We start from the raw sequence: 26,229 nt of genomic DNA, 5'->3' as shown, positions 1-26,229 counted from the left end.
TTTCATCCCAGCGGTGCCAGAAAATCTGGAGAAAGGAGAAATATTAAGGGAAATGTGTATGGTGGTTTAGTTGCTACTTCTGGTTGATGAAGATAGGAAAATATATTGAGCAAGTGTTATTCAATAAATGTCATCATTTTAATTCTCTTTGCTCAGTTGCCATCATTGGACACAATGCTGGCTTAGATGGACTTCAGGTCTGATTAGAAGTGATCGTTCCTATGTAATTCTTTAATTCTGATAAAATTATATTGTCCAAATCTCTGAGTGTGTCTGGTTTATGAGTGTAACTGACAGGGCTCTTGGCATTATAGCTGTGGCTACCCAGGAAAGTGAAATTACTAACCAGATGGGTGAAAGTGCCTCCGATAGTAGTGCTGACCTGTAGAACTCTAAAGTGCACCAATGAAGGATTTTCAGGGGATTGACTAGAAAATTTTGCCTAGCAGTGATTTCTGAGTTTACACTTGACTCAGACCTTATTTAGTTGCCTTATTTTAAACGTCTGGTTTTGAAAAATCTTAGCATTAAACTTCTGCAGCTGGAAAAAAGATCAAGTTCTCATTGAGCTCACAGCCAGAGAACTAAACAGCACTTGACAGAGCTGCAGCAAGGGTGGGATGAGGAAGGGTCTCGCTTCAGGAACCCCTCCAAGGAGGTCACCAGCTGTAGGTAAGTCTATCAGAACCCTGCCAGATGCTGCTGCCACCCAGGAAGAGGGACTGTTGCATGGCTGGTAGGAAAAGGTAGAAGTAATAGCTTTGACAGATTGCAAAGGAACAGGGTTGTATCAGAAGGCAGGTGGGAGGATCATACCAAGTGCCAAAGTGTCTCACTCTGGCTCTCAGTCCATCCATTATTCCCCATGAAGTTGGCAAGATCCATGCAGGTAATTTCAGTAGCAGTATGCCTTAGGTTTGTTAGGGTCCATGAGAAATTGACTGCTCAAACATAACTGAGAAAGAAATTGCACTTTGCAATTTCTGCAGAAGAAAATAAGGTTTGTCAATTGAAGAAGTTTGACGCTAAGTTATGATCCATCCCGCGTAGGTGTTAGGGGTGCAGATTTAGATGACATTCAGTGTGTATCGCATTGAGACCCAGAACCATTTCCTCTGAAAGATGACGCATGAAGTTATCCTCTAGCTGTAGAGAAGCGTAGCTATCCTCTACGCCTTTAGAGAAGTGCAGCAAAGAGTGATTTGTGCCAGCACAGTTCCTCAGTTCTGCCTTGCTCCTGAATGGGAAATACAGAATACTTTATGAGATTCTACATAGCTGGGGGAAAAATATCTGAAGACAAATCCAGTGTTTTAGAGCGACTAGTTAGTAGGCCAAGATTTTTATGGTGTGTAATATTTCATAGGGCTTTCAAGGTTGGAGGAAATTTGTTTTTGAACACTGAATATTTTAAGGGCACCCTATAGTGCAGATTCCTATTTTTTTTTCCTTTTTCAAACACGTGTTTCACAGTCCCATCCGGAGCTGGAGTTTTTTTCCATAACATTTGCTGTCCCAGGGCCACTGATGGTGGAAAATGACTTTTTTCTTTTTTTTCTTTTTCATGGAACATTGAGGATTGTAGAGCTGCTCAATGCTAGTGGAAAATAACCTGTTCTTGAGGTCAGAAAAATAGATTAGACTAATTTTAAAGTTTTATAGCCACTTAGGTCTATAGTAGAAAATCTTTAACATCAGAGGATTTGGACCCTTTACAAGATCAAGATTCTGATTTTTAAGGTTTTTCTATGTCTGAGAAGGTCTCCGTTCAGGAATGCATCTTTTTTTTTCACAGAGGACAATTGTAGCCATGCCTTATTTTCAAGCATGTGTTTAATTGCATTCCCTATTAGAGATGGACTTAATCCTGTGCTTAAGTGCTTTCCTGACTTGGAACCATATCATATGATTGTTCAATTTTGCTGCTGGCTGAAGTCAGCAAAGCGTCTCCCGCCCCCAGATCTGACTGGGATCTAAATTGTACTCAGGGATTCTGAATCCTTGGCGGTTTGGGTGAATCGATACGTTTGGGCTCATCTTCAGCTACATCTGAGTGGGATTGGGGTATGAAGGAAACAAAGGTGGCTACAGGCCATCTCTTAGCTCTTGTTTATTTACTGGATGGCGATCAAACTGGGAATTCTTCATCTTGAAAGCAATGGGGTTTTTTTGTGTGTAGATAGGGAATGACTTCCTTCCAGGGTTACAAACTGGAAGATATTTTTTTTTCCCAATGAGGAAATGATTCCCAGAATAATTTTGTGTCTTCTGACCTAGAAAGGCCTTAACTGTTCTGACTTTAAAAAAAAAAAAAAAAAAAGAAAGAAAAAAGATCTTTCTTTTATGGTATTTCTGTAGTGTGTCGTGCCATTTCTGAGTGGGAAATGTAATGTGTGTCACAGGACTAAAGAGTCTTGTCACAAGAGAAATGTGGGCTTTGTATGCTTTGTCAGCTTTCACACAAGAGCTGCTGAATGAGACTTCTCTCAGTGTGCAGTGCCAAGTGCCAGGAGAGAAGCAGCATCTTGTCTCAGGAGTAGTAAATATGTGGTCATTTATCAAATGGAAAGGCATCAAAAGTCTGCATGATGGAAGCTTTTCCAATGGAAGTGTGTGCATGGTTGTACGCATGCTGGGATTGCACTGCTGGCTGTGTTGTGGGAAGGATTTATGCAAAGCACTTTTAAACACAGAAAGGTGAATGTAAAAATAGTGTTGTTTTTTTGGAATCCTCCAGCAGTAAAAGTTTCTCCTGACAGGAACTGCAGAAGAGACAGTATATGCACAAGTCTTCTTTGTTTGTTTTTTTCTGGCAGAATTCTGCACTGCATCTCTCTGGATGCAGGCCTCTGAAAACCTGACATAATGTTTGTGCTCTCCAGTTCTGGGCTTCCCCAAAAGGCAGAGGTAGAAACCCCTGCAGTCTAACAGACAGCCATGTCCTGCCTGTATAGTGTGCAGAGCTGCGCCCTCCCTGTTCTCTGTACTCCAGCAGGATAAGTACAACCTGCCTGTTACATGTCCCTGAACTCCTCTCTGAAAGGGGAGGAATGGAAAAATGGAATGGAAAAACTTGAAGGATCGTCAGAATTGACTGTGAGGAGGCCAGTTCAGAGGGAGACTGTGCGCAATTCATATGAAATTGTTAACTGAGATATAATTTCACTTCTCGGCAGTTTGGGATAGAACACAGTACGGAGGTGTTCTGATTGTCCTCTCTGGTGTTTTCAGCACAAACTCGTTTATAAATGTGCTCTGAAGGTATCTAGATAACATTAGCTCTGCATTATAATGACAACGTATCTTAATGGCACATAATGCTTAATAGTATTGGTTTTCCATGCTGTATTCAACTGTCATTCTAAATGCACTTTTCTGCCACTTTTCCTGTAAGTGACAGCAGATCTAAGATTACTTGGTGGATTAACTGTGCATTTCGGTTGGACTGACTGTTGGATTGCTGTGCAGATCTTTCTCCTCCCTTCTGTTTCTTAGACTTGAAATTTATACTTGTGTATTCATGTTATTCACTTGAGAAATGGTCTGATTTACTTGTGTGTGTGTGTGGTACCGCTCGCTTGTTTCCCCTAAAGAGAAATATATGCAGTTTCTCTGAGAAAGGGAGAGGAATCACTTGCTAGTAGCTTGAATTGACTTAAGGCTATGTGACAGCTACCCAATTTTGAATTTAAAAGGAGAGGCAAAGCTGTTCTGCAGATTTCTTCTGCAAACTGAACTCCAGTCCAGGTTTTAAGACTCAACATCTCTTTGAAAGAGAGAGAGGTAAAGGAGCAGAGACATGGCAGTTTTTCCGGCATAAATACAAACCAAGTTTGGAAGACAGAAACATTTTACTTAAGTTAAATCCCAGGAATAGGGTACGTTTCTAAATGTGAGCAAAGGGAAGGCTGTCATGGGATGGTGTTCGGGGCTGAATTTTGATAGAAGCCCATGTTAAAAGCCTAAATCCGACCCTCTGCAGGCATTTTCATGTTTTGGTGTTTTGTGGAATTCAACTTTAAATCTTTTGACTTTGGTTCTCTTCCAGCTGTGCTGCTTCTGGTTATTTTTGGCTTTGATGAGCCTGCAGGATTTTGGTGCCAGTGAGGGTAGGCTGGCTGCAAACCTGTGGGCCTCAGCTCAGCATCCTTATGGCACCTCCTCAACGCATCCCTACTGAGAGAGTATATGCCTGAATGGCCGTGGAAAATACAGTGTAAAGGAAAATGTGTCTGAGAATGATACATTTTAGCCAGAAATCTGGAATATAATGGAAAAAAGATCCGTAGAACAAGAATTCTTCCTAATTCCGAAAGGATTTTTTGATGTGGCATAAAGCTTCTTCTGGAAACTTGAAAAACAGCCTGGTTTTTTTGGACCCTTGTGCACTCTGCAGATCTGTATCTTGTTTTGCACAATTGTATTCAGTAAATCACGATCTCGTGAGTTTGAAAGCACTGAACAGTCGCTAAATTGCCTAGAATTTAAAACTATGATTATGCAGGAGAGTGTTTCTGTCTGCTGTCTTTCTAGACAAAATGGTATAGGGAGCTTTTTCCTTCACTGACATAGCAGGATCCAAAAAATATGTCTGGTTCCTATTACAGTAAAGGAAAATCCTGAGGTGTGCATTGGAAGTGCTAAGCCAGTGATCGAAATGCTGAAGTTGTTCCTAAAGGCTATTCCACATCATGAAGACATCATCTGTAAAGTAATACTGCACAATGATCTGTGAAGAGAGGAGACTGAATTAGCCTTCGCTATGGCTGGGACTTCCAAATGTCCCACATTCAGGTCAGCTTCTATAGCAGGACCCATTCTGGTAGCCTTCAGGGAGCACTGATCGATATATTTAGACAAGAAAGCAGAGCTCAGTTAAATGATGGTTTAACCACTCTGACAGTCTTATGCCTTGTGCTGAGGCTGGTCATCGTGCCACGTGTTGGACCTACCCACTGAGTTCTCCTGGGTTTTGGAGCTTTGAGAGAGCACTCCTGCTGGGGCAGCTCTGCTTGAGTGCAAACAGTGAAGTGCCTGATTTGCCAGCTCTCAAAATATCATTTTAAGGCACATGTTTGTGGAAAAGAAAACAACGGTAGAAGTCCTTCCACTGAAGTAATATTGTGCAACTGGAAAAACCACCTAATTAAACATCAATATCCAAAGTCTGTTCACTGATTAAAATTTGGAATGACAAGTTTTCTTTGAGTACAGAATATCTCAGCACTGAAGCTTAGCAGTAGGGAGGATGATGGATCCTTGGCTTTCTGTAGCATGGTAAATGAGATTGCTTAACAACTGAGCCCCTAATTTAGTTCTTAATAGCTTTTTCTGTTCCATTTCCTTCACACTCCATTGTTCCAAGCTGCATTTATGACATCTGTTTGATGGAGAAGTTTTTAGGAGCTTTTTTGGGGTCAGAAATGAGTGTCACATTTTCTATTTTAATTGATAAGTATAAAACTTTTCCTTCGAGAGAAACATTTTATCTCAATTTCTATTTTCGTTTCATCATATTAATTCCTTCCTTCCTGCATTCTGGGATGCAGATAGTTACGTTGATTGGTTCTGACTGAGGTTAGCAGTCTTACATCCTTTAGTGGAGAGATACATGAGCACATGGCTTTTGTAGGACTGGTAGCAGCTTTTAAAGGTGTTCTGGGAGCTTGCTTTACTGTGCTTAACCTTTATTCTCAGTGGGGTGCTGAACTATTAATAGGGCTCAAACAAAAATGTTTTTGTCTGTGAATGGAAAAACTACTTGTTTAGCTGCAGCGTTGTTGCATTATCCGTGAAATGATGAAGGAAGTGATGATTCTTGTATGTTATGGTAACAGCAGTGTAGACCATATATTTTATTTCATCCTGCATGTTTTAATTATCTACATTTTAAAGGTGTTCCCCAACCGAATGTGACGTGGTTTACGAAGAAAGGCATCCCACAAATTAATTCTTCCTTGCCTTCGAATGGCTCTTTATTTCTGAGGAATGTTTCCCATGAAGATGCAGGAACATACTCATGCAGAGCAACTAATGCTCTTGGAAAAGCTGAGGCTACTTCCATTCTCCGCTTACATGGTAGGTGCTAAATAAGTATTTCTTACAGATAACACTTAATATGATTTATTTTTTTTTTTTTACTGATAATCTAGTTTGGGGTGGTGTGGGTGATTATTTAGCACTTCCTTATGAACTTGGAATGTCTGACTGGATCTGACTCCCTGGGATCTGTTCACTGTTTTGTGTTTCCTGTAGTACTGGATCTGGGTATGGTTTCATGTGTGACTTCTTCAAAAACTGGTCCATCTTCTTGCTTCCAGGCATTAAGTGTCAGCCCTTAAGCCTGGAAACACATTAGACAAATAAATCCAATGTCATATTGCATTGTGCCCAGTGCTTTCATATAGGGAAACAAGGTAGGCTACAGGAAACTACAGGGAAGTGTAGTGAAATGAAAGCAGAGAGGTGATGTTGTTTCCTTTTTAATCATAAAGGCCAATAAAACAAAGGAATGGTGAGAACAAAAAAAAATCTGAATATGAATGGCTAACTCAAAGTAGAAAATGTAAAGAAAAAATTGCATTTAAATGACTTGTAAGTAGATAAACAATACAATAGTCTGTAATACAACCATGCCTTGACAATAACTCCCATAAATGGATTATTCAGCTCTGGAGATTAACTTTCTCACCATTCTGCAGTACAAAGTACAACGCAGTCATACATGGACAATCCTGCTACAGAGAGTTCTCTTTCTTAACCACACATATAAGGCAGATTAGGTATGTTTGGATCCGCTGGCCAAGGAAGGCAAACCAAAGACATAATAGGAGTCTCTGTGTGAAGATGAGCGTAGACTGAAGCTGCCTTCTTGGTTTCTGTTTTCCTGGATTAGGTCAAAATTTCACATGTTCCAAAGAGGAATATTATTATAATGATGTGACTGGGAAGCTCACTCACAAGAGTCTGAACCTCATTTCCAATGGTGATCAAATGGTATTAATTCTAATAGATCTTGAGTAGACAAAAGAAAGCCAAATTCTGCAATTTTTTATTTTTGTGGGTTTTTTTTTTAACTGCACAAAGCTGTGGTGAAGTGGGAGGACTTTCTGCTGTCGGGATTTGCAGCTCGCAATGACTGTTGTCCAAAGCAACATCAAGTCAGACTTTTTGACTTTCCTACAGCAATTACTGCTTGATCTGAGGAAGCTGAGCTGTAGAGCAAAATTTGTGCAGCCTTTTCTAATAGAAGTGACTAAGAACTGACAAGGGCCAGTATGGTGCTGATCTCAGTGTAGTTCTGTGGAGACTTTTGTTTCAGCATTTATGTAGATCACTCCAAAAGTAATGCCTCCTATTTATATCCATGGAAGTTACAACAGATACAGAGAGCACAACAGCAATGTCTGATAAGGCAGATTTTCAGCTACAAAGCACTTTTCTTCAGCACAGTCACCACCATTAGCCCTGTGTTTTTATCAGTGATGAACCAGAGCCTGCATGCCATGCTTGTTAAAGTGTACACCAGTGGGGTGACCCACTGTTCCCACTGCTGAAATGCACCAGCACCACCTCACTGTGCTCACATCCACTGATTGGTCTCCATAAATGTTCATCAAGCATCAGTGAATGTCAGCGCATGCTATTTTTTCTGCACTGAGGAGTTCAATGACATACCTTTGCTTCAGACACACTTCTGTATCAATCTTCATTTTGTCAGACCACTCCTCTGCTACTGCCTGACACACAACAAAATGGAATACTGATGGGAAGGTTCAATCTCTACTGCCGTACCGCCAACATTTGCCTCTGCCCTATGGGCCAACGTCATAAAATGGGAGGCATTACTTTTGTTGCAGGCATTGCACAGGGACAAGCAGGAGGCTTTACACAGACTTTGTGCATTGAGGAAAAATCTTAAATAATCCAATCCAGTCAGTGGAAAATAACCCAAAGAAGTTAGAATATAAGAAATGATTGAAAATGTTGTGGAAGGAGAATCATGGATAATTAAGTATGCTCAATAGAATGGAAATCTGGACCACGTGACAAGAACTGTGTGTTACTGACAGATTGCCCATATTCTTGGCAGCTCATCTGGCACATGATGAAAAGGACAAGTTGCTGTAGTGATAGGTATATGACTCTGCCTATGTTATGCACTATGAATAATGAGATTTCAAAATATGTCTTTGTTAATTGTAGCATTTTGCCATGATTCCCTTGGAAAAAAAAAAAAAAAGAGAGAGAGAGGAATTGGCCTAAAGCCATTGGAAAAAATATTTTTCTTAAAATTTGTGTGTGTGAATGACTGGCAATTAAAACATAAATAGCATTGTGTTCTGAAACAGTAAATAGACTATATGTCCTGTTAATGCTGTTCACTGATGTTACAGCTTATAGCTTATTATGTTATGGCTTATTGTTGCTAATGAATACATACAGTTCAACAGATTTGAATAAGATAGAAGCAGGCAGGAGCATTGTAAGCATTTTGTGCTTTTCCCTGTTTTCACATGAGCTCTATTTGCTTCATGAACGACTCGATCAGTAGGTTGGTCAATTCAGAGCACTGTTGTTCTTCATAAAGAGTGTTTTGGATGCTTTTATTTTTTTTTTTTAGCATGTTGATGTAATTCTTCCTAAGAAGAGATCTTGCATGTTGTTTTACAGAACAAAGAGTTACAGAGAATAATACTTCACTATCAAAGGGAAGCAGAAAAAAACGTGTCCTAATGGCATCTGGAATTGGTACAAATGTTACTGTAGTACCTGGAGATCCATTAAGAATAGGTATGTTGCCTTTTCTGCTTTCCCATTTGAATGATCACATTTGTTCATTAATAAAGAGAAAAAAGGGGGGGGGCCATGGTGAAAATGGGGATGATTCCTAAGAGTCCAGGTTTGGTGGGTTGCATAAAGTGGATTCTGGAGTACAATCCTAATTGCTTTTAAATGATCGCTCTCCAACTACTCCTCTTCAGTTATATATTAATGGAATGTGTAAGATCTTGCCGCAAGGGAAAATATAAAGAGCTGTGATAGCTACATGCCAGCTGAAAACCGTCAGGGGGTGGTCAGGATGACAGCTTGGACTTCAGTGAATTTATGCATGTTCTTGTTTTTATATAGGCTAGTGAGGTCTCTTATATAGAATATCACTGTCTTATGTAACTATGTCCAAACTTTCCAATAGAGCTGCTGTGTTTAGTAAAGAATACTAAAATACCATTAATTTTTAGGTTGCCCAGTGCTTCCCAGCTCCAGAAACACTGTTCACTGGCTTTTCAGAGGTAGTCCAATTGAGGAAGTCAAAACCTTGGAATACCGAATCCTGGCTGGGGGTCGCATCCTGGAGGTGAACACCAACTCGGGTCACTTTGCTGGGCAATTCCAGTGTTGGACTTCACCAAGTGCAAAACCAGTGTCAGTTTGGGTAAATGTCAAGAAGGAAGGTTTGTTGAAAATTATATGACAAATTCTTCTATTTTTTTTAATACTACTTTCTTTCACTCTTTACGGACTTCCCTGAACCCTAACCCGCTTTTATAATGAGAAAGTAATACACTAAAACATGTTTAACTTTCACCTGTATGCACAATCCCATCTAAGCCAACAGACAACGTCCATTCTCAGAGTTGAATTTGAGCAGGCGGATGTGGGTTTGCTCAGTTCTTAGTGCAGCTGCCTATCTATCTCAGAGGATGTTGGCTCAGTAGTTGTCTTGCTGCTTGAAATCAGGTAGGTTTTCTCAACTTTAGCAAATCATGTCAATTGCTACCACAGTAGCCTACCAAACTGAAACAAAACAGGCTTCGAGGCCATCTTAAGACAATAAGAATAACTGTAATATTTAAGCATCATTACATTATGGTTGCCATCTTATTATAGTCTCCCTTAAACATATGAGTGCAGTGAGGCACCCTGTGTGCTCATCAATTTAGGTTTTAAGTCGCGAGAACATTTCATAATGTCCTCCAGTGTGATGTGCTTATGCACAGTTCCACTTCCATTAGGAAATTTCCAAATGTGGAACTGAGGATTGCAGATGAATGAGCAGCAGGACAGTAGGCTGCGCCTGCAGACATTTCAAGAAGCGTGTAAATATTTAAAGCGCTGTTGAAATTAATAGCATTATAACTGCTGGGCTTCAAAATTCAGAGTTAAGAACTTTGATCCTAAGATCCTGGCAGCAAAACACAGAATTCCATTTGACAGGTTAATAAAAAAAGCAAACATCCTTTGTATGCAGGGGATGCAAAACAGATTTTAGAAGAAGTCTCTGTTGAAATTCAAGGTTCTCATGTATTATTTATCTATTAACTGTATAGTTTGGCTTATTGTGGGTGAACAAAGGAATGAAAGAAGATTTAAGATGAGATCTTGTAAATCCCCTCAGGGACAGCCACTGAATCACTTCTGTGAGTGAGACTGGGTCTGTATGAATGAGGTGGCAAAGTAATATTACTGAAGTATATCTATGATCAAAATGATTACCTTTGGTAATAAGTCTGAAAATATAATTACATCTAAATATTAATGAAACAAATAGTAAAATATCCTGATAGAACTTATCAAAGAATATGTCCAAGCCTTCATACTAATTCAGATCTCAGAGTTAGAATTCCTGGGCAGGACTAACTAGGTATTCATCATAGTATCATAGTATTGTGTGAGTTGGACTGTATTGATCTGTATTCTCCAGCTGAACCGCCTTTTGGTCACCAAGTACCCTTTCCAGTGAGGCTGGTCAGTATTCTGGGAGGATCCCATTTTCCTTTCATGAGCTCTGATTCCAATTGTTGCTTATGTAAACGTTTCATCGCCGGGATAGCCATGCGTTTTTAAGACTGCAAAATCCCCTCTGGTGGTTTTTGCACAGTAGGCATATTGAGGGTACTTCTGAGTAGTATCTTCCTAGTTAAACAAACAATACAGTCTCTCCATCATAGTTGCAGTCAGTAAATTTAACTGTTTCTACTTTGAAAAAAGGCCCTTTTGTATTATTTTAAGAAACCCAGAAGTAATAAGGAAACATTGAAAAACAATAAGTTAAAGAATTCATTATGTGCTGGAAGGGTGAGCCTGTGGACACAGCTGGTAGCTATCAATTATTCTTGGTTATTACAGAAAAATCTGACTCCTTCTGTGATCGCATAAAAATCTGTCAGCGTTGCACAGTACTTCATCTTTTACCAAGTGTCAGGGAAAAAAAAAGGTGGGGGAAGGGGCAAGTGTGGGATTGTGACTAACTATAAAGGTTGTAATTGTTAGAGGTGATCGATTTTCAGTGTAAAATGGTCTTCAAAACTAGTTTCTTTTTCATGTTGACAGAGGCCTCCGTGGCAAACTAATTATGCGTTAAGTAATTTTCTGTAGTTTAGCACACCATTTTCTTAAACCTTGAAAGTTGTGCAGTGTTTGGAGCAAGGTGAGTTTTCTTTAGAATAAACCTAGCGTAGAGCAGCAGGAAACCTAGAGAGCCTGATTTACAGTTTCCTCTTTTTAATGCTCATTGTATGAAAACGTTACGGAACTTTTAAGAGAAGTTCATCAGTTCCTACCGTGTGCCAGACTCTGCCCTTCAGGTGCACATGTGCTGATCCCATTTGCCTTCTAGTGAACTTTGTGCTCATATACAAAGGCTGAACTTCAGGGGAAGAGGGGTTGGACTACGTTCTACTCTGCCTTCTGGTTCCTTCTCACAAAGCTGAAATATTCACTTTTCTATGGGGACTGTGATGTCTGTCTCACTGCCATATCAATTAATGTGACACAGCTATGCTTAATGCTTCTCTTACACACTACTTTTGGTTGTGTTTCTTATCGATAATTAGATTATAAATGGGAATATGCTGAGTGGAGCACTTGTTCTGCTAACTGTGGCAACTCAGGAACCCGCTCCAGGAAACTACAGTGCATGAATTCAGAGGAGCAGAAAGTAAATGAATCATTTTGCAGAGATCTGCAAAAGCCAGCAATTATTTACCAATCATGCAACAGAGATGACTGCCCTGCCAGGTAAACTCCTGCCTACTGCATTTCCATGTGTTCTGTCTGTACTAAGATAAGCTCGCAATCTCCTGAAGTTGCTTCTGTGTTTGCATGCTGAGTGTGAAATGTGTGTTTTATTTCACTGTGATCCCTAAAGGATGAGAGGTGTGAAAGCAGATCACAGTCAGAGAGTTTGTGATCCAGCTAACTAAATTAGGCCATGTACAAGTCTGTGCTGCTGCTGCAAGTCTTGCTGCTACCACACTAACATTGTGAAAGCCACGGGAGGCCTCTGAGATGTGCTTGTTGTGTGGAATCTGTGCCAGTGCCCTGAGAGAAAAATCATTTGCAGCAGCCAAGATGCTCATGAGTGGAGTCTGTGTTCACCTCCTGTTCCTTCATGCTAGCAGAGAAGCTCCGAGCTGTGTAGTTATCTGGAATGCCTCATTTGTCTCCAGTCCTCCCCCACCACAGTGTCACACTTGTTGCATGTGCTTCTCTGCCATTTTTCTGGCTGAATCAGCTCGTGTACATAGAGTTCTTGTGGCAGAAAATATTTGTATCACAGGCAAATGTACCTCCATAGTGTCTGGTCCAAAAGCCCAAATGTTACCTGTGTATTTAATTGATTGCATTGGGCATTCCATCAAAGCAAGGTGCTGCTCTGGGTTTTTAGTGAGAGGCACTACATGCATCCTCTAAACAAATGCCTTCAGTTGCTTAAAGGGATTGGCCTTCGCTTGTCAGCAATATAAAATCCATGAGAAGTCATGCACGCGTTTTGGAGCTGTCCTTTACTGGAAAATTTTTGGGAAGAGGTGTTAAGACCTTAAGTGACGCTGTGGGAATGCGTCTTGCCAGTATGTTCTGAACTCTTCCCGAAGCACAGAAAACATAGCAACAGATAAATATCAGGATAAATTTGTTTATATTCATTATTAGAAGCCAAAAAACCAGATCATCCTTAATTGCAAATCTGAAATTTAGCCAGCCCATAACAAGTGAACTTTTTGCCAGTGGAAATGTACTAAAATAGTAGGAATAGTTTGAAACACAGAATCGCAATTGCAGCACTCCCTCTAAAATCCATCCATTCAGAGCAGATGAGACAGAGTTATGTGGATGCTGCCATGTGTTTAATCTGCTTTTCTCCAGCGTAGCTTCCAAGTACAGTGAGGTAAATGTAAGAGTTTAGGCATGTATTTAACTAGCATTGGAGATGTTTGCTGAATCTGTGCATTGCTGACATGCTGTGCATGCATTTGCAAAAGTACTCGAGCTTTAAAAGGTAAATTGCAAAAGATTAATCTTCTTTGAATCAATATGAAATCTTTGACTGTAAGAAAATCAGTGCTGAAGAAAATAGAATCTTTTCCCTTTTATCACAGTGGAGCTACAAATAGTCTCATTCCAGGTTTCTATGCTAGATTTATGAGAAGACGAAGCAGAATAAATTATATTGCCACTTGCTGCTTCCCTGGTAGAGTTCCTGGCTGTGAAGGCAGAATAAATCTTTGCAGCTTCTAATCAATGAATAAAACATTTTGGTTGAGCCATTATCTAGCAGGATCTTGATGTAATAAATTTGGATGAGTTATGACACCTAATTCTACCACTGCATTGATAGTAACTAAATCAGTACCAGGCATTTTACAGGTTATGGAATAGCAGGCTGTGCTTCCCTGCAAAAGGAATAAATCAGCAGTGACTGTAGGATTTACCCACTATCACCTTCTGGGTAACAGTGTAACTTCAATCAGCCTATATTGAGATGCACGTATCTTAGAACTCCTCAGTTAATCAAGTTCCTAAAACCTTGGATGAGGACTGAAAAAGATGATTCTGCCTTTTCTCACATCTAAACTCTAAATATCCACCTAAAAGTCACAATGCCAAGCGCTCTCGATTTTTATTTGCAAACAGGTCACTGCGAACTACCAGCAAAGTTGCAAGGCTTTCATATTTGCTATTAATGCCTTTGTGTCCTTGTAGGTGGGTAACTAGTGGATGGTCCGAGTGCTCTGCAACATGTGGCAGTGGTTTTCGCTACCGGCAAATAACTTGTCAGCAAGTAAAAGCCAACGGCAGCGTGGTGACAGTGCTAGCAGGAGCTTGTGTACACCAAGATCGCCCTGTGGGAAGGAAGCCCTGTATGGGTTATTCATGTACAGCAGGGACAATGCTGACAAAAGAACAGGTAGGTTGCAGAGGTTGTGTGGAACTTCCTTATATTGTGAAAGACATCAGTGCAGTTATTCCATTGTCTGAACATCCGTATTGTCTTGCTGCTGCTACCACTTTACCACCTTGACAGCCAAGCTGGAGGCTGATGGCACTAGCTGTAATTGCCTTCAGAACAGTGACTTGGAAATCCTTGTTTCTTGATTGTGTATTACTTTAATTCAGCAAAACCAAGGAACTGAGAGCAGAACACGATCTGAAATCCAAGTGTTAGTTTCAGTATGTTTCATAACCTAATCCGTTGTTATCAACTCCAATTTTAAGCTAGTATATTGTTTTCATTACAGTCTTAGAAAAACACAGTTAATGCAGCTGAACTTATGAAGTCCTCAAAGACAAATGTGTGCTTCAAAAGCAGTTATCCGTATTTAATGTGGAAAAACTTACTTCCTTATGTTCTGCATCCTTTTTATGCAGTAACCTTTTTAATATGACTTTTATGATTGTCAATGTAGTATTTACTGCTTAGTAAGCAAAGTAATGAGTGAGAATTACTGTTGCTGCATTCCAGACACAGATATTAACAAGGCAAGGTTGTATATCTTTCTGAATAGGTGGGAAGGTCAGTATCTTGGAGAACTGTGAACTGAGGACATGGGCTGAGGGCTGAAGGCAGTTATCAAGATTTCTGACTGGGTTGTGCAATTGAGTAGCTGCCAAGAAGGGTGATTCTACTGTAATTATCTTGATGGTTTCTTTTTCATTCTCACCTTCTTTTTTGTCTTCTTTTTCAGTGTTCTGGTTCCTGTGTAGGCCGCCCTGTAGCTTCACAGCATCACCACTTTTTATGTCGATTTCATAATGGATCCTTGATGCCAAACTCTTCTTGTGATGAAAGAAAGAGGTACCCTAATCAGCAGCAGTACAAGTTAAAGTCTGTAGATGATCAAATTAAAGTTACAATGTCATAAACACTGTATAAATGTTTAAATTCTTCTCATGAATCAAATACGAGGAAAAGGGACAGTAATCCCTTTTGTGTACACAGGAAAAATTCAGGAACCGAAGGAGAGAAATGGATTTGATCACTGTCCTCCCCTGTGCTGATGGCAAAGCTAGAAAGAGAGTGAGAGAACCTTGGCTTCCAAAGGAAGCACAGACTGGAGCGATCTGTCATAACTTAGTTACTACTGCTGAGCTAGTTCCCTTCTGCTATTATTGTTAATCAGTTCTGTGGCTGAAGAGGTTTTATAAGTTTTCCTGGGCTTTATTTTATAGTCCCTGTAAATTTACAACTTAATTTAATTAAAATGTAATTAAAATTTATTATTTAAATAAGGTGTGATTATCCAGATAAATAGACTTTATTCTGCCTTTAAGTATGTTAAGAGTAATAGTTAGGATAGTTAAAGGATGTATTTAGGTCTAAAATTGAATGGATAAGTGTTTTTACCTCAAGCTATGCATTCATTATTATTATAATTTTTTTGTAGGCATTTTGTTAATTTGCTTTACTGTCTCTAAATAGCTCATTACAAAAGGAAAAATACAGGCTTTACATCCCCCCTCAGAATGTTAATCACTTGGGGCAATGCTGTTGCACATGGATGGAAGGCAGTGTCCATAAAACACTATAATTAAGTTAACACTTAACATAGTGATCAGGGGAAACAAAATCTATGCATAGGTAGGGCAGTGCAGAACAAACAGTGGCTGGGTATGAAGTGTATACATGGCATTGGTCTTCAATTATAGAACCCAGCATTTGACTATAGACATACCTCTGAGTTGTGAACATTTCAAATCATTTTTGAGGCACATAGAAGGAAATTTGGGCTTCACTGAATAAAATGCTGAAACTTCCATTTACAAATATAAGCCAGGATTTCACTTTGGCAACTTCAAACGCTTAAGAGGGTTCTGTGTCAGCATAGTAATATTACTGGTTCAAGAGAGAGCTTAAAGCACCTGCAGCATCCAATATACAGCCTTTCAGGGTCAGTAAAATTTTCCGAAAGGTAAAACATTATTTCAGGTTTTGGTTTTAAATGACCAGATGCTTGTCTTTTGTCCTGAGCGAGGCATGATGGATGGGCATGGTGTGAAGTTCAGGAAATTGAACTTAGAACAAAAAAAAAATGATTCTGAGGATTCTTACATACTGGAAGAGGCTGCACAGAGAGGCAGCCTGGTCTAGTTTATTGTGTGATGAGCAGCAGGCTTGGACTGGACAATCTCCAGAAGTCCCTCTGTAATCATATGATTCTGTGTATAAGGGTTTAGCATAAAAAGAAGCATTTAACTGCCATTTGGTTTTCCCTTCAGATCTGCTGTCAGAAGAAACTGTTCCTCAGAAGTATGTGATGTCTATTGGCGGACAGGGCCTTGGAGGCCTTGCAGTGTGCAATGTGGGAGTGGATTTCAGTCCAGACGAGTGTACTGTGTACACAGAAAGAATAACAAACTTGTGGCCGATCAGTATTGTGGATGGAAGAAGAGGCCAGTGAGCTGGCAGCACTGCAATGCCACGGCTTGTGGCAGTATGTAAATATTTATTTCTGTCTATAGCGATAGTTTCCAGCACTTATATTAGAAAGCGTCTCACAGTCATACGCTGGTGATTCTGCAGGCATTTGATTGTACATCTCAAACTAAACTCTCCAAGCAACACTTGATAATGCTGGGGTTAGTTTTCTCCATGGCTAGGCTGGTTTGATATTTAAAGCCTCAAAAGCTCTTTTAGAGGCAGGATTAGTAGGAAGTTGTTTTATGCAAACTTCCCTATATGACTGCCAGCTGTGAGTCATTCATGAGTCTCTGAGCAAGCTGTTAATTCCTGGAAGGTGGGGTAGGTCTCTGAAATGAATGCAGTGAGATCACACCACTTATGTGTGACCTACTTTAGCTGTTGTCAGAAATGTAAAGTAAAATAATTATGAAGCTACCAGTAATCCATTGGTTGTTATGATGGTTTCTGCTGTTTGTCTTGTGTCCACAGTCAAAGTTTTTTAACGCTTAAATATCTCTTTCAGAAGATGAATGCAAGGATACAACTCACTACTGTACATTCGCAAAGCAGTTGAGGTTATGCTTGATAGACGTCTACAAACAAAGATGTTGTCAATCGTGTCAAGAAATGTAACTTGTCTATGGAAAATTTGTGATGCTGCAGTGAAGAGATGAGAGGTTCATTAAACTGTCCTGCTCCAATTATATACCTGTAAATAAGACATCGGTCATAACAGTTAAATGGAAACTTGGGGCTAATGAAAAAAACAGTATTGCAGATTGGTACGCTGGGCAGGGTACTTCTTCCAGGAACTTCTATTATCCACTCTTTGCAGTGGAACTTTTAAGGTGTTGAACATCTCCATGTTTGAATTAGGAAATCTGGTTTTGTAGACAAAGCAAATGTCAGCAGAGCTTTCAGAACAGAAGTAGATCTGTTTTGAAAAATGAAGTGTCATTATCTATAGTTCTGTTCTGCTCAGTCACTGAAGTACAAAGTTCTGGCATGGTTAGACTTTGCTACTGATTTTGAATTAGACACAAGGCTTCCTTGTCAGAGCTGTGAATCAAATGTTTGTCCCTATCACAGTCAAACGGGGAGCCAACAAATGGCCAAAAATGCCTGTCAGATTTTCTGTCTTAGATAAATACTTTATTAACAGAGAAAAAAGTCCAAGGAAGAGTTACTAATTATGAAGAAAAAGTCCAAAAAAATCAGTTTTGAGCAGTTTTCCCTCAAGATGAATTTTTATCATGACCATCAACCATGTGAATCTTTGCAAGCTGAGGAATTCTGCTTACGGAATTTCTGGATATCTTATTTTCTGTCTTGCAGATTGTCTCATTTGGGTTGTGAGCACAGGGAACCCCACAGAAGGCAGCAGATAGCTGCTTTGTTTTTTAATGTAGTTTCCACACTACTGCGCTTCTTGGAAGCCTGAATGTGAGTCTAGACTTGGATCTTTTGTTACATTACTGAACTACACTACACTTTAATTAGTGCATGTGCTGTCAGAACAGTTTTGGTAGCAGCATTCCTGCACTATGGGTGTGCATCACTGAAAATTAGATTAGCACTACTGTATAGAAAATGTTTAATGTGGACTATTGTGTCCAAGGCTGACTGCAAGGCGAGGATATTCCTGATCATTACCTTTTTAATCAGTGATGGGTCTGGATTGTTGAAGCAGTTTCTTAAATTAAACAAACAAACAAAAAACAAAAAACCCAACACTTTTTTGTAATATACTTTTTGTAGATATTTATTGTCTGATTAAAAAGTGCAATATTTTGTTTTGTACAGTGTTTAATAAAGATTTTTGGACATATATTTTTTCTTATTACCAAAATTTCTTATTCATATTTTTCCTTTATATTTAAAGTTTTCGGATGTTAACACATAGCATTCTTTGGTTGCTTTAATTTTGTCTCTGGTTACATATGCATGCTATACAGAAGCAGTGCTGTAAATGTTTATTGCACTTGGCACAACATTCCTTTGTACATTATTTTATTGCTTCTGCAATAACTGAAGGTGTCTGATACTTTGCTTTCGTCAACGTAGTTTTGATATTTCTGAAATAAACTCTACTTTGATTATTCAACACCCTGATTACTCAGACATTCTTTATTACTGCAATTTTCGTGGTAGTCATGCTTTCATTCCAAGGGTAACTCTGTCAGCCTTCCATGTCCATCACTCTGGGATTTTCAAAGCTTAGCTCTTACTTTTGGCAGCTGTTATCAGACAGATTCTCACCTTTGTGCATCTGTTAAGAAGCAGCAGAGATGTGACCCAGCTTGAGCTTTAAGTCCTGGAAATCTAAAATGAGGATTCTGTAAAAAGGTGGAATAAAGTTTTGTTTTCTTTGTCAGGCCTTCATGTACTGCAGCAAAGTGTTCACTTAGAGCCAGTGGAACAGCTGCATGTTATATATTTGGTGGATGGTGGCAATAGCTGTATGAATAAATTTGTTTCAGAATCTCCAGGATGTGTAATGGATTTTAGAAAAGACAGTTCCTGTGGTGGAAATGCTAAGTCACAGCATGAAGCAGTGATTGAGCACCTGGTGGAAAGGCAGGGCCAACCCAGGGGAGCTCAGGTGCATGTAATACAATGCCATGCAGCTGAGTGACCAGAAGGGATGCAACCAGAATCCACCCCTTCCCAGACTTCATTTAAGGGTGGGCAGTGGAGGTGAAGGAGTCTCTCTGGATGTCCCCGTCTACTTGAGGCCTACTAATGGTAAGCAGTTTCTTTCCTTTTTTTTTTTTTTCTGTGTCCACAGCTGTTATGTTGGAGCAAATCCTCCCTTGCTACAGCCCAGGACTTAGTGCTACTCTGCTGCTGTTGTTGCCTTTTCTATAATGTTATGGTTCCATAATTATCGTAAGTTGAAAATGCCTTAATTGTATTTTAGAGTTATCCTGGATTGTAGCACCTGCAAAGGGGTGTGATTCCATTTGATTTTCCTTTTTCACTCACTCACTCTTTGTCTGTAGTGTTCAAAAGAACAAATACAGTGTAGCATAGTGTGTGATAAGCGCTTCTGGAACAGCTATTGAATCCACAAGTAACTTCCACTTACACATGCTAGCGTGATACCATTAAATACTTCTTTAACAAAAACTTTTTGAGAAACAGTTTTCCAGCCCGCTGCTGATTTTGTGTGTATTTTGATATTATCTTGCTTATGGAGAAGTCAACCTTAAATATTTAATTAGTGTCTGAAGGTTTATAATATCATTTGATGCTTTTCTTGGAAGCATGATCTTCAGGATGTGGTTTTTCTACTGTAATGTAATAAGGGTGCTTTCTTATACTTTAAAATACAGGAGGGAGAAAATTGAAGGGTAAAACTAGAATACGTCTCCTTCAACCAAAAGGAGACAATCTGTACACATCTGTACAGGAGCCCTTAAAAAATGTATCTGAATGTGCTCTCTGGAATTTGCTCTTGAAATTTTGCTGTGCTGTGCTGGTAGGTGGCAGCAAATGACTTCCCACAACTTAAGAGAAAAAGGAATGTGTTAATTGGGTACTGCAAAACCAGCTGTGAAAATTACAGAACACACCTGGGGTTTGCTCACAGGCCCTGAGGAGGAGCCATGGCCATCAGAACATGGAGGAATGCATAACTACATGGGGTCAGGAAGCATTTCTCAGGGGTTCTTTCTTCTTTCCTAAGAAAAGAGGGCTGGGAGAATATTAGGGGGCTCTGTAAGTGTCACATGAGGTAAGAATAAGATGTATATGTGTTATTGTGTGTAGGACGTGCTGTCAGGTGTAACTGTGGGATGTTTTGACTTTAGCTGTGGATAAACAGAAAATGAAGTTTCATGAAGAGGAGTGTCCGTGGTTTGTTTGCTTCTGTGGTACAGAAGGATGAAAACAAATTGGTCATTGTTCTGTCCTTTTCAGGCAACCCTGTTTCATTGCTCATCCTCAATCCTAAGTATGTCTTCCCCAGCTGAGGAAATGAATAGTCTCCTGCAAGAAAAGTTTAATTGAATTGTCATTTCATTAACAGAGTAAATCATATTACAAACAGCTGCTACGAATTACCATAAAATACCTGATGCTTTAATACACTCAGTTCAGGTTTTCTCCTTTACGTAAGATCCAGTTTCTGCTTTCAGTATCTTTCCAGTGTGAAACCAGGCTCTCATTTGCACATTTCAATGCGTGCTTCTTTTTATTTTTAACTAGGTTTGCACTATTTGTAACTCTATATACACTTCTTTCTGTCTTTTTCCTCTCAAACTGTCTCTGCAGTGAACCTTGGCAATGGTGAAAAGCCACTCAACTTTAGATATCAGCAGAATCCAAAATTGCTGTGGATGGGCATTAAATTTTTGGGCCTTGTTCTCTTTTCTTTCTCACTGTTTGGATTTTTAAGTTGAATAATGATCATCCGTGAAATCTCACTGAGAAATTCAATTAGCCCAACAGCTTAAAAAATTACTGATGTGGAAGGAGATGGCGTGTCAAAGTGTATCCAAAGCTTTGTATCTGGAAAATTAGGAAAGGGAGTCTGATGGTCTGCTTTGAGTCGGTGATTCCAAGTGTATGAGCAGAAAGAGCACGGTTAGCTCTTGTTTATCACTGTCAGAAATTGCATTGGGACCTTTAGATTCAGAATTGGATGCAGGAGAAGCAATCGTGACAAAACTAAACCCATTTTGAAATGTCTAGAAACACCCAGTGTAAATTGGCCAACAAAATATAAAGAAAAATAAAGCTCTTATCAGATCAAAGCATTGAAGAACTGGGATATGTGAGTTATTATTCAATGTTTTATTTGATTAATCTGAAAAGCAAAATACTATTTAAAAAATACAACTACAATGATTTGACTTGCAGAAAATCATTAAGAAATGGGAAAGTAGGCTTGAGAGGGAACGGAATGAAATTTGAGGTGTCAAGGAACCTGGAATGCACAATCAGAAAAGGCTTGATTCCATGTAAGATTAGTCCTACAAAAACAGGCACGTCTCCAGAAGTGTTTCAGAAGTCTTCTGGTTTGACTTGATTTTCCTTCAGCTATCAGTCTAGATGCTTTTCAAATCAGAACTTGCATTATTAAGGTTGCTTTGATGTAATCTGAAGAAAAAGAACGGGTAGCATTCCAGGTATTTCACCAGGATGCTTGTGTTGGAAGTATTAAGACACAACAGCTACTTCCTTTGGGATGTGATTACTGCTTAAATCAGAAAATTCTGGAGTGAGCTGGCGGAAGAATTTATGACCATGAGAATCTGTGTTTACGTAAGTGTAACCTGGAGGAGATGGGTAACATGCTGGGCAGATCTCTTGTTTCTTTGGGGTATATTCGGTGCGATACATAGTTTCATCCTGAAAATGAGCTGAATTAGGAAGAATGACACGCACAGGTTTGAAACTTCGAGTTGGAACGATGCGATGTGGTACGTAATGAGATTTGAATGTAGTTAAATCATAGAATTTTCCTGTGGGTTTGGGGATTTCCTGTTGTTTCTTAATAATTTCTTGCCGAGACCTGGCCCAGGCTTTAAAGTCTTCCTTCATAGTAGTATTCCCTTGGAAAGGAGCGCTGGTTCTTCTTGCATTAGAAATTGGCCTTATAGGGACAGCGGGAGAAATCTCATGTTTAATATAATCAAGGCGGCTTGTGGAGTTAAAGTCCATGTTACCCGGGGGAGGACTGTACTCTTTTGATTTGCGTGCCTCAGGCAAGGAGACCAGCCAGGGCTGAAAACGATCCTGGAATTCAGTGACCCCACTAAAATGATCACTGGATTGGACTTTTGCATTTTCAGGCTTGCAGCTTCTTGCAAGTGGCCCCGGCAGCCCTTTAAAATCATTCCGGTGAGTCGTGAGATCTTCAAAGGGTTGGTTGCTTGGCTTATACTCTTCTTTTGATTTTACAAACTTTGGTTCCAGTTGATGAGCAATATAGGAAGTGCGATGACTTGTAGTGCTGTCGAAAGGCACGTCTGAAAGTTTGGGCACACAGAGAGGTTTAAAACTTTGTCTGGGATTCAGTTCCCTAGGAACAAAGTCATCTTGAAATGTAGTAGGATTTCCAAACTTCTCTGTAGGTCGGTGGTAGACGTGATCCAATTTAACAGGTTCCCTTCTTTGAACTTCCCATGACCTATAGTCATCTTTAAGGCAAAAACAAAACTTCACCAAGTAAGTGTTATTTCTTAAGAATGTTCCTTTGAAATTAAGACAACTTCTAGTACTAAGCCTTGCAAACTAAAGAAAACGGGTGTGAGTTAGAGGGATGTTATCTCTGTGAGGTGACAAACCTGTCTTCTATGAACAGTGTGTCAGAAACAGGAAAAAAAAAGAACTTGATGCCTTATTTTGACTGTTATGTTGACTGACCTCAAGGAAAAAAGAGCATTCTGTATACACACTAAGTTTTCTCCACTAACTGTTCTATATATTCTTGATATATTGTGAATTTAATAACAACAAACTTACGTCTGAGATAGCCTAACAAATGTGTGTCAGTGTCCTAGCCAAAGAGTCCCAGAGCTTGTCTTTTAGAGCTTATAAATGTCAGCTCTAAACAGCTGGAGGGCTGAACATCTTAAAGCATTATCACCACCTACTATTATGCCCTACTCTCTGGCCCAAACTAAGAAATCCAGTTTCACAGCTCTAGTATAGAAAACTCAGAAAACCACCTTTGCCTACTCCTCTTTCTAAAGATGGCATTTGTTATTACCTTGATAGGTCGGTATGGTATCCAGTTTTCCTCCTGTAGTGTGTTTTCTCTCTAAAGGTCTTACTAATGTCACCGGTTGTATTTCATGAGCATTATAATCTTTCTTGTAGGTGGTTCCAAGTTCTAGCTCTCCAGTCTTTGGTTTATATTCTTCCTGTACCCGAAATGGCCGTTTCACAATATTGTATGGTAAATAATCAGATCTGAATTGAGGAAGAGGAGAATGCTGGTTAAAATATATTTCGCTGAGGGAGTCACCGTTGTCATTTTCCTGATATGTGGGTAAAACAACTTACAGCGTTTGCTCTGAAGAAATGGATCAGTCAATATGTTAGAGGGCAGTAAGGAACAAATGATACCATGTACATCTAGACTGTGCAGTGCAAGGTATCATCTTTATTCAAAGGTAAATGATGAAACAGCTTTTTCAACACTTTAAGCCTCACCCCCAGGTTAAAAATATTCTTTAAAATATTTGAGAGTAGAATTGTAAAACTGTAGTTTGACACAGAAATGATACATAAAACATGGACGGAGCAAAAATCCAACTACCACAGGTAGCAACATTTATCTCTTCTATGAGGAGAATGGAATATGAAGAGAGCATTTCACTGTGGATCTCATGGGTCATTTTCATACAAGCACAATATACAAAAATGGGTGTATATTACTTATAGGTGTGTAAACAGTACATGTAGTACACAAACAACTTGGCAGAAGAGTTTGACCTTTCTACGTATGGTTCTTTGGCTTTATTGTAAACATGGTTTATGTTTTATGATCTCTTTTAACTGTATATCTACACTCTAAACTTTGCTTTTACATAAGCTGAAGGAGTAAGGGGTGCAACGATTGAAAATAATTGCAATATAAAGCTCAGCCTCCCCCCCCCTTCATTGAGTATCTGTGAGAAATGTTATAAAGCAAAAGTAAAATACATTGCTTTAAAATGCTTACTTAAATGTTGTAATTCCTTCCATCTTCCCACGATGTGCTTGGTACTCTTGTTTTGGCTTAAGGCTCCAGGCAGGAGAGATGTTGCTATATTTGGGGTATTTTTCCACATATTCTGTTGTGAGGCGCAGCTGTTGTCCGTTATCATAAATCCTGGTAGGCCTATGAGGGCAGCGATGGCGCCTGGGCAAAATACATCAGGTGAGATCTTTTTTAAGAAGTCTCATTTAAGGGGAAAAGTAATTTCTTATCTACTGGGGATGAATAACAAATGAGGAAGATGGTTCCATGTCACTAGATTGTGTTTAAAGGGTTGGTTTTTTTTGGAGCACAAAATATTGTGCTAATGGAACAGACACAGAGAGTGCAAAAGTCTTAAAGCCTTGAGCTGAAGGGAACTTCTGAGCTGTAAAAATAGAGATGTGCCCAGTGTTGGACATGAGAAATATTGCATGTTTTGTAAACTGATCTTTGAGCATGCTGAGCACTTCAGTGGTTTTTTGGCATTAAAATTGTTATGTGGAAAAGATCACTTAATAGGTACAGGAAGCGATTCAGCGTAAGGAAAAGGAATCTGAATAGATTCTTAGAAATATTTAACAATTATTTGTATCTAAAAGGGCTCAAGACTGCAATCCCTAAGCATGAACAGTAACACTCAGATTCAGCTCTTAGTGAGTGGATTCTGTATGTTATAATGTGAAATCTCTTCTAAGAGGTGTGTGCATTGCAATATCCAGGTAACAGTGCCAAGTGACCAGGCTTCCCCTGAAAACAAACTCTATAGCTACACCGAAGCAAACAAAATGTGCTGCCTAAGCCAACAACGGCTTGAGCTTTATTGGCTGTAGAAACTTCAACGGTATTTATTTTAAACTACGTACTTTGTGTTGTTTTATTCAATTGTTCTGCGGTTCTATGAATCTAACTGTAGGGGTTGGGAGAGATCTCTGGAGATCAAGTCCAACCCCTGCTGAAGCAGTTCCCTGCAGTACATTACATGGGAGAGCATACAGACAGGTCTTGAATGTATGTCTCCATAGAAGGAGGATCCACTGCTGCTCTGGGTAGCCTGTTCTGGTGCTCAAGCTCTCTCCTAGTATAGAAGTTCTGCCTTATGTTTGTATGAAACTTCTTGTCCTCCAGTTTCTGCCCTTTGTTCTATTGCTGCACAATACTCAAAACAGCCCAACCAAACCCCCTCTTCAGGTATCTATAAGCAGTGATGAGATTTCCTCTCCACCTTTCCTCACAGGGAGATGCTCCAGGCCGTCAGTCACCTTTATGTCCCTCTGCTGGACCTTTCCTAGGAGACAGCTGTCCTTTAGGAGTGAGGAGCCCGGAGCTGTGTGCAGCACTGCAGATGTGCCCCTGGGGCAGAGCAGAGCACCGTGCTCGTTCAGGTGCACTCCAGGTCCTTTTTCTCACAGCTCCTTTCCGCATCGTCCTTAGCATTTGTGTTGGAAGAAACAAACTGAACGCGTGAGCAGCGCAGGCTCCCAGCGTGGCACTTACCCGCAGGTGCAGATCTCGCACAGGCACCGCGGCCGCCCCATGCTCGCTCCGACTGAGGCAGCGCTCCGTCGCCCAGCAACGGCGGCGGCGTCCCCTGGAGCGGCCTCGGCCGGCCGCCGTCCGACGTCACGGCCCGCGGAGGCGGAGCGGGTTTGGGCTTCCGGGTGTGGAGCGCGGTCGTGGTGAGTGTGTGTCCTCGGCGCGGCCCTCGCCCCGCGGTGGGAGCTGTGGGGAAGCTGTGGGGATCGGGGGTCTGAAAGCAAACGAACAGGAGCGTCGCCGCTCTGTGGGAGCTTCGTCTGAACCCGCGGCGCTCCGCCTGAGCCGGACGCTGAGGGGCCGCTCCCGACCCGGCTTA

At 40.1% G+C, this 26,229-nt stretch overlaps 3 protein-coding genes across 10 annotated transcripts in view; 2 read left to right on the top strand and 1 right to left on the bottom strand.

Moving 5' to 3' along the window:
- ADAMTSL3 (ADAMTS like 3) overlaps positions 1-19,061 on the top strand; it is a 173,653-nt gene extending 154,592 nt beyond the window's left edge. For all 6 annotated transcript variants that reach the window (XM_072345366.1, XM_072345367.1, XM_072345368.1 and 3 more), the window contains 8 exons: positions 5,896-6,078; positions 8,674-8,793; positions 9,243-9,455; positions 11,838-12,021; positions 13,987-14,191; positions 14,970-15,079; positions 16,501-16,715; positions 17,208-19,061. In XM_072345366.1, the coding sequence (XP_072201467.1) occupies positions 5,896-6,078; positions 8,674-8,793; positions 9,243-9,455; positions 11,838-12,021; positions 13,987-14,191; positions 14,970-15,079; positions 16,501-16,715; positions 17,208-17,317 (1,340 nt within the window). In that variant the 3' untranslated portion in view covers positions 17,318-19,061. The remainder of the gene's footprint in view (positions 1-5,895; positions 6,079-8,673; positions 8,794-9,242; positions 9,456-11,837; positions 12,022-13,986; positions 14,192-14,969; positions 15,080-16,500; positions 16,716-17,207) is intronic.
- A 2,402-nt stretch (positions 19,062-21,463) lies between these two features.
- SAXO2 (stabilizer of axonemal microtubules 2) lies at positions 21,464-26,048 on the bottom strand. Its single transcript, XM_072345736.1, has 4 exons — positions 25,872-26,048; positions 24,360-24,539; positions 23,403-23,605; positions 21,464-22,830 (listed from the first exon to the last, which is right to left on the bottom strand). The coding sequence occupies exons 1-4, from the start codon at positions 25,910-25,912 to the stop codon at positions 21,848-21,850; spliced, it is 1,407 nt and encodes a 468-aa protein (XP_072201837.1). The 5' UTR covers positions 25,913-26,048; the 3' UTR covers positions 21,464-21,847.
- EFL1 (elongation factor like GTPase 1) overlaps positions 25,622-26,229 on the top strand; it is a 55,892-nt gene continuing 55,284 nt past the window's right edge. Inside the window, exon 1 of one of the 3 annotated variants that reach the window (XM_072345734.1) lies at positions 25,622-25,759. The gene's annotated coding sequence lies outside the window, so the exon portion shown is untranslated. Of the gene's footprint in view, positions 25,760-25,943; positions 26,054-26,229 lie in introns of those variants that run through there. The other 2 variants (XM_072345733.1, XM_072345735.1) reach the window with 2 other exon arrangements.

Source organism: Excalfactoria chinensis, chromosome 10, assembly GCF_039878825.1.
Source record: "Excalfactoria chinensis isolate bCotChi1 chromosome 10, bCotChi1.hap2, whole genome shotgun sequence".
NCBI lineage: Eukaryota > Metazoa > Chordata > Aves > Galliformes > Phasianidae > Excalfactoria > Excalfactoria chinensis.
This window is presented reverse-complemented; position numbering and strand designations above follow the sequence as displayed.